We start from the raw sequence: 8045 nt of genomic DNA on the forward strand, positions 1-8045 counted from the left end.
CTCCCCCCTCTGTCATTATCAGCTGTGTCCAGATGGTCACAGAATCCCTAAGCTGGGGTAATGGGAGGGTAGTAGCCCAAGTGGGACCCGGGCCTTTGTGCTGGGCTGTGATGGACCAGCCCCAGCTGGAGAGACCCCTCAGACTGGGCCCTGGGGCTTTGCGAGATGAAGAGGGCCTCTGGGCCAACCACATGCCCTGCTGGAAGTGAGGAGCAGAGGAAGACTCTTCAAAAGGCAGTCAGTGCAAATGAGGGGAGCTCCAGATGGGGCCCGGAAGACCTCGGCCCCAGCATCTATGGCCGGGTTTTGAGCTCACTCCCTAGCCAGCAGTGTTGTGCTACTCCTAGAGTCGTGGGCCAATCCAGGTGTTCACAGTACCCCCTCGGGCACCCTGGGTCTCACCAGGGTCCAGGTACAGAGCCAGCCTGGTCGCCCTGCCATGGACTGTGCTGTGAGCCCAGACTCTGCGGCCACGAGAGTTTTGTTTTGTTCTGCTTTGTTTTAGCTGCTGCTGTGTTATAGCAGTGAGCCTGCTTTTTAAAGGCCTTTTTAAAGACTCATGCAGTCTGAACCCCAGTCCTTGAGTTTCTGCCTTCCACATGGCTTACAACTCTTTGTTTCTGGTCCTTGGACATGTTTGCTTACTCACAAGCCAACACAGTCCTCTCTTTTTAGTTGCTTGGTTTTTAATTGTATTTATCCCAGCTAGGTGTTTGACTTGGAGAGGGGTGGTTTGAAACAGAGCCATCCTGACCAGACGTTCCTCATAGATTTTAGTAAGAGTCATAGACTCCCACTTACTAAGTATATGGTCTTGGATGAGTCTCATCTTTTTAATGCCAGTTCTTCTCTCTAGAATATAATCTCTAGCTCACACCAAAAAAGTGCTACTAATCTAATCTATGAACAGTGATTACCTCTGGGAGGACTGAGGAAGGGGGAGATCGTTTTGGGAATAAACAAAGACATCTATTAAGCTAGAGGAGGAGGACACACTATTAAACTATAAAACATCCATCCCATGCATGAAATGTTTAATAATTTTTAGAAAGTGTCCACACTGTTGTGAAAGTGGACGAAGTAATGAAAGAAGATGCTTTGCAAAGAATCAAAGCAAGAAAGCATTGCCCTGGCAGAGCCAGCTCGGGCTGCAATGCAGACCCAACCTTACAGGTGGTGTTATTTCTAGGCGATAAATTAAAGGGCTGTTCACATGGCTGTGCTGTGAAGGGAGCTGAGTGAGCTTCCTGTGCTGGTGAGCTCTCTGCCCCAGGCTCACCACGTCTGGGTCACCTGCTCAGGCTTTGGATGATGGTGACACAACCGTGGGAGCTGGTGCAGCGCTGCAGCGCCAGCTGGGCCTCCACCAGCCCGCTGCTGGGGTCAAAGGTGAAGACTCGGTCAGTACTTTCCCCGTGCTCATCCCGCCCGCCGAGGATGTGGACCTTCCCGTCACACACCGTCACGCCACAGCTCTCCTGGGTGGACAAACAGACAGCCGTGTCAGCCATGCAGCTTATTCTGTGGCTCTGTCCGTACCTGGCTGGTCAGGTCGGACAGAAAAGCCGTGACCTACAGAAAAATGAGCAGGCGGCTGGGATGGTAGGCAAGAGTGGGAGGGACCGGAGTTCAAACTGCTAAATGAATGACCTTAGATAAGTCACTCTGGGCCCTGGCTTTATTACTTGCAAATTGAGAATAATACTGTCTTTGTAAGGTCCTCTGAAAAGTTAAGCATGTAAAATATTTGACATAGTACCTGGGTAGTGAGCGCCACCACCATCTTAAGGTCTCAGAGAAGCCAGAAATCTCAGGCTCTTGGGATCACTGCAGCCGAAAACTGGCAGGGCCCGAGTACAGCCACACGCCACCTAATCTCTGGAGTTTCCAGAGGGGGCAAAAGGAAGGAGAGGCAAGGGACAGATCTCCCTTCTCTGCTACCAGTGGCGCAAGGGGGGAGTGCAGCCCCTCCCCCAGGCTGCAGCACTAGGGACTGGGTTTCTAAGCCCTGCCTTACAAGGCTTAACTGGTGGCCCTGGGCTGGGCTGCAGCCTCTAAGGCCAGTGTCCTCAGCTGGGAATTGCAAAGCTGATAAATCACTGAGAACAAAACTAGAGAACAATGTAAGAGCCCGTCCAGCGTGACTCACTGACTCCAAGAACCAGATCCTACAAGCAGGTTTCACACTCACCAGCACTAGTGCTGGGGTGCACCATCAGGACCCTCCACTTACCACAGGGCTTGGCAGGACAGCCACCTCCCCCCAGACATCTGTGCCAGGCTTGTAAGAAAAGATCTTGCTCATGAGGCCCCCCATCACGTAGATGGTGTCCTCGATGGAGACCGCCTCGAGACACCGCTGCGAGAAGGGTGCTGGTGACCTCAGGCGCCACTGGTCCTCCCTGGGGTCAAAGCACTGCACCTGAGGGGGCGGGAGGAGCAGCCTGCAGCCCACCCCGACGGCCCTGCTGCCCACACCCCCGCCTGTGCAGTGGGATTACAGGGTTCATTCAGCACAGCAGTTGCCCGTGTCCTGCAATTAGTGTTTGGGGGGTACAGAAGACCCACTGTTTCTGCTCCTCATCTTTCAAAAGCCTCCTCATCGTTCAGGGCCCAGGGAGGAGTCTGCAAACCAGGAGGTAGAGGCCCTTGCACCTGCTGCAGACAGTTCCCAGAGCAGGTGCCAGGGGGAGGCCTTCCCAGCTGCCGACACTCACCCCTCTTCCCTTTTTCCCGGTGCTCTGAGGTCATGACAAGATGCCAGCTGTGGGATCTGGGAGCCCCCTCCCCTAAAGCTGTCTGCAGGCCTGGGCCAGCGTTTACACCTTTCTGCCTGACAGGGCAGGTCCCCCAGCCAACTACTTGGGAAAGGAGTCAGGGAACAGGAGGTGGGAGGAAAAGATTCTGACCCCAGGACCACAGACCTGTGAGGTCATCGGGAGGGAGGGGCTGCCATGATGCTTAGTTTTTGTAAGCCAATTATGTCCACAACTAAGTGAGTAGTTAGTCTTCAGCTGGAGACTATTATATTATATAGTCTTCACCTGGAGATTATTGCAGACACTGAAATGATGGCTGTGCAAAGTGTAATACCTAGAAGTGTAAAAAGAAAGCAAAACTTTGCTGACAGTATGAACACAGAACACTTCAGAGGAAGCCTGTAAGGCTGCACCAAAATATAAATAATAGCTATTCCTTAAAGTGAGATTATGGGGTTATTTCTCCCTCACCCCCTTTATCTCCAGTTTTCTAAATCTTCAATAATTCTTTTGAATGGATGAAAAACATCTTAAATAATACCACGTTTGCCCTTAATTTTTGAAATCCATAAAACCCATGTGTCACCAGCCCAAACATTTGGGCCCAGCTGTGCTGATGACCTGCCTTGTGGCCTTGGGGTTCTCTCTGAATTCAGCCCCTCGCCTGAGACCTGGGGTGACGCTTTGGGCTGCCGATGGGATCAAGCGCAAAACCCGAGGGCCCGCCTGGAAGCCCCCTTCCCGCCTACCTTGTCCGTGCTGACGCCGTCCTGCCGGGCGCCCCCGATCACGTAGAGCCGGCCCGCGCAGGGCACCACGGCGGCGGAGCTCACCGCCTCCGGGAGGGGCGCGGCGGCCGCCCAGGTGTTGCAGAAGGCGTCGTAGCGCTCCACACTGCGCAGGCGCCGCAGGCCGTCGAAGCCGCCCACCGCGAACAGCTGCAGAGAGGACGGGGCCCAGAGTCAGGGCTCCCTGGGTCTCTGCCCCACCACCACCTCCTCGCTGTGGCGCGAGCAGGGGAACTAGACCACTCCGGAGTAGGGCCCCGGCCAGCGCTCACCCAACAGTTACTGGCCCGCCCTTCGCAGGTTTCCCTAAGGGCGGGGGTAATAAGCTGCGTGGGAATGAAGGTCATAAGCGTTGTGGAATACCTGCCCGCCACGCAGGTGCACCGACCATAGCTGGAGATCCCGGCTGGCCGCCGCACTTAAGTGATTCTAAAACGCACTTTTACTTGATTGCTGAATCTGGGATGCAGCTTACAAAGGCGATTGACAGTTGGGGGGGGTTGGGGGGGTAGGGGGGTGGGCTTAAGCAGGTCGGTCAAGATCCAAACCTAGGCTTTTGGGCCCCACAGCTCACACCTTGATCACTAGGCTGTACTATACAGCCTATAATTACTACTACTATTACTATGTGACCTTGGGACCTCAGATTCCTTCTTAGAGAGAGGTCTTAAAGGGCCATAGATCTGGACCTGGGCCCCTGCACTGTACCAGGGCAGTAGCTTTTGCAGTCCCTACCTGCCCCTGCACCACGGCCATCTTGTGCCTCCACCTGCCCTTGTGCAGCGAAGCCACCTTGATCCAAGTGTGCAGATGGGAGCTAAACATCCACACGTCGCGGCTATGGATGTGGCCTCCTAGGGAGAGAGAAGCAGATGTAGCCCCCAGTCCTGTTGCTATCCCCAGGACCCAGCCCCCGCCCCCCCCCCCCACCTCCCGGAAATAGAAAGAAAGGTCCCAGATCCAAAGGAAGGGTTAAGGGACTTCCTGCCCCGCTAGTGTGAGACTGGGTCTATCCCCCAGACATTTTACTTTGAAGGAGTGTTGTGAATGTCTGATTAGGACAGTGGCAGGGGGTCTTGAGGGAAGAGTCCTGAGAAACTCAGGGAGGAGCTGATCTTCATTGCGTGGGTGAGTTGCTTTGTAGGATGGACAGGCTCTGTGCTTAAGGAAGCAAAGGGGGCCACTTAGAACTCTACTGAAGGTGGGGCCCTCCCTGGCGGTGCAACGGGTTAGGACACAGCACTGCAAGCTGGCCAGAGCTGCTTCAGTTCAAGTTCGATCCCCAGGCCCGGAGGTGACCCACATGGCGAGCCAGACCTCTCCTGTCTCACCCACTGCTCCCCTCAGCAGTGTACTTCATCAATCTGCCTGTTCTGCTCCCCACTCGGTCTCTGGTGAATCCTCTCACTGCCCCTGCACCTCTGGCCTGTACCCCAGTTCTGTATGAACAAATAAATAAATCTTTAAAAAAAAAAAAAAAAAAAGAACTCTACTGAAGGCAAGTGCAAAGGGCGCCCAAGACAAGCACTGGGAATACACTGGGGATGGAGGGAAAACACAGCCACTTGCACTGGATCCCGAGGGGTAGAGGGTGACCCAATAATTCTGCCTCACTACTGCCGTCACCCTCATGATTTCATGTCCACATCCCTCTATGAGATGTGGGGATTCTTATATCCAGTTTACAAACAGGAACCTCTAAGTAAGTCAGAGACTGGAAATGACCTGCTGCACCCCACAAGGCCTTTCGCTGCCAAGCCATGACCCAACAGAGCTTCCAGTTCCCCAGCTCAGCATTGGTACCCGCTCTGGGGCGCTCCCTTAGGACTCCTGAGGGAGTCACCTCCAGGGGCAGGGGCAGCCCTGACTGTCCCCCTCAGCCTCGGCCCCAGACCTAAGCCACATCTGTTTTGTAGCTTTGTCCCTGATTCTCACAGGCACATCGCAGAAGCCCAGTATTGCTCAGATGCCATCAGTAACCTTGGATAAATTCTCCAGCACCAAAGTGTGGCCTGGGTGGTCTCTGAGCCTCCCTGGCTCATTCTCAGGCACCTAGAGCTCTCTACATCAAGTGCAGTCCACCTAGGCCTCCTGCAAAAGGCTCTTTTTTTTGGAGATTGATTTGTTTATTCATAAAGAACTGGGGTACAGGCCAGAGATGCGGAGGGTGAGAGGATTCACTAGAGACAGAGTGGGGAACAGAACAGGCAGATCGACGAAGTACACCGCTGAGGGGAGCAGCGGGCGGGTCAGGAGAGGTCTGCCATGCCCTCCGGGGCAGGCGGGAATCGAACTCATGCGGAAGTGGCTTAAGCTTCTTAGTGCAGTGCTTTAGCCCGCTGCGCCACCAGGGAGGGCCCACAAAAGGCTCTTTAATCTGACTGAGACTCCTTTTCCTGCCTCATCTACACTAATTTCCCCTACTCTCCTGGACACACTCAGCCTTTGGAGTCCTGGGGTTCTCTCCTACACACCCCTGCCTTTGTGCCTTTGCAAGCCCAGCTGAAAAGCTATGTCTTCCATGAAGCTGGGCCAGATTTCCCGAGAGGGATTTCCTGGACACGCTTAGATCTCCCATCATATTCTGCCCAGTGATCAAATCGAGCCTTTCTGTATCTCCCTCTCCAGTGGGAGCAAGAACTATTTTATTCTCCGAGTCTTTGGGGTCTTAGTTTCAAGGAAGGCACAATCTATAGGTATCAAACAAATCTATAGTCCACCTAACCTGGCCATTTTTGAGACAACTGAGAAATTCCTAATGTCTCAGCTGGTTTTCTCATCTACGAAGTGGGAGTTTTTGCAACAATTAAATGATAACTAGCTGCTTAGGCTAATGCCCAACGCATAGCACACTGTGCAAGTAGAAGTGATTAATACTGTATAGATGGAAGCTGACATTTAACCCTGCAGGACTACATGCCACTTTAGCCAGTGACTACAAGTTGGCATGGAAAACTCCACCCCATTGCCCGGTTAGAGGGAAAATCAAAAGGGGCGGGTGCAGTGAAGGCAACCAACTAGCCCTGTGGAGACCAACTAACTTCCCCCTCCAGCGAGCTCTCACCGGACACGTAGATGTCATTACGGAAAGCACAGGCGGCGAACTCTGAGCGTGTGTAGCCAGGCAGGCTGGGCAGTGAGGTCCAGCGCTGGCTCTCTGGGTGGTAGGCGTCGGCAAAGGGCAGCTTTAGAAGCCCCTTGCGGTCACAACCACCGATGACCACGATCACTTCGGCCTGGTCCATGAATCTGGAGTGAGGACAAGCCCATGCCCGTTTATCCACACCCCAAGCTGCAGCCCACCCACCTCGAGGTGACCACACTCTACATCCCTCTGCATGTCCAACCTCTGTGGGTGTTAACTAGGTCACTAAACTAGGTCTACTGACCTCTAAGCCACAGGAAAGAAATCTCTACAGAGCCCTTACACTTGCCTGCCTAAATCACCTCATTTAATACGCATGACTGTTCAAGTAGGGGTTATAACTCCTCTGACAGAGGCTAACTGAAGGCTTCCGGACCTTGGCACACCAGACCTGCAATTCAAGCTGCCTTAGTCTGATGTGAACTCATTTTCTTCACCACCCTTTTGTGACCTCTCCGCTACCCGATTCCCCTGCCTGCGTCCTGCTAATAATCATCTCCTAAAACCCTCCTCTAATCACTAATTCCACTGAACCAGTCTGCACTCCCTGACTGCAAAGCAGTCTCCTCTTCTACTGGTTTCTGGGCTCACCAGAATTTCTAAACAGTTTAGTCACTGTTTTCCTACCTAAAACCTTTGACAAAGACATTACCAAGTCCAGTACTGAGTGCTGGAGGAAAAAAAGGGGTTAGAGAGAGGCGACCTGTCTTCTCTCCCTGGGAAGGTGACATGCAGCCTTGGGCTACTCTATCCCAAGTCCCCCATGGTCCAGCGTGCCAGGCATAGGGATGTGGCAGTAATAAGCTCCTTTCTCTTTCCCCAGGCCCTGTCCTTTTATATCCCTTACCACTCTGAGCTCCCTGAGGGTAAAAGGTACGGCCCAAGCCATTGAGAGCTCCAGGCACCCATGACAAGACCTGCTCAGTGGGCGTGCTCAGAACTCTGGGTGGGTGGGTGGGTGGGGGGGCACCGGGAAGAATGTGTGTGCGGTTCCCTGCTTCTCCCGCACGGGACTGTTAACTGGCGAGGGCAGGCTTCCCAAGACCAAGCCTGCGAAAGGTTTTCTGCATGGCCGCCTGAATCTCATGCTCAGGCACTTTTAGATGACTGAGTTCAGCCACGCAGGCGGAATGTGCGGGCATGGAGCCCCAGAACGGAGCCCCAGGACGGGGCGGGGCGGGGAGGGGCATACCTCCGCGGCCGGGCCCGCAGCGCGCCGGCCTCGCGGCCCAGGATGAAGCAGGCGCGGGCCTCCAGCAGCAGCGGGCGGCAGTCGCCGCAGGCCTGCAGCAGCTCGTCGGCCTCCACCTTCTCCAGGAAGTAGGCGGGCGCCAGCAGGGGCAGGCGCACGTG

At 54.2% G+C, this 8045-nt stretch overlaps 1 protein-coding gene across 1 annotated transcript in view; it reads right to left on the minus strand.

Annotated features, from left to right (window-relative positions):
- Nucleotides 1-480: 480 nt before the first annotated feature.
- Nucleotides 481-8045, minus strand: part of KLHL35 (kelch-like family member 35) — a 9603-nt gene continuing 2038 nt past the window's right edge. Inside the window, exons 2-7 of the mRNA XM_012725215.1 lie at nucleotides 7881-8043; nucleotides 6612-6816; nucleotides 4283-4401; nucleotides 3509-3697; nucleotides 2234-2422; nucleotides 481-1478 (exon numbers count right to left, since the gene is read on the minus strand). Of these exons, the coding sequence (XP_012580669.1) occupies nucleotides 1290-1478; nucleotides 2234-2422; nucleotides 3509-3697; nucleotides 4283-4401; nucleotides 6612-6816; nucleotides 7881-8043 (1054 nt within the window). The 3' untranslated portion in view covers nucleotides 481-1289. The remainder of the gene's footprint in view (nucleotides 1479-2233; nucleotides 2423-3508; nucleotides 3698-4282; nucleotides 4402-6611; nucleotides 6817-7880; nucleotides 8044-8045) is intronic.

The sequence above is a fragment of the Condylura cristata genome, unplaced genomic scaffold, assembly GCF_000260355.1.
Source record: "Condylura cristata isolate star-nosed mole 26May11 unplaced genomic scaffold, ConCri1.0 scaffold00015, whole genome shotgun sequence".
NCBI lineage: Eukaryota > Metazoa > Chordata > Mammalia > Eulipotyphla > Talpidae > Condylura > Condylura cristata.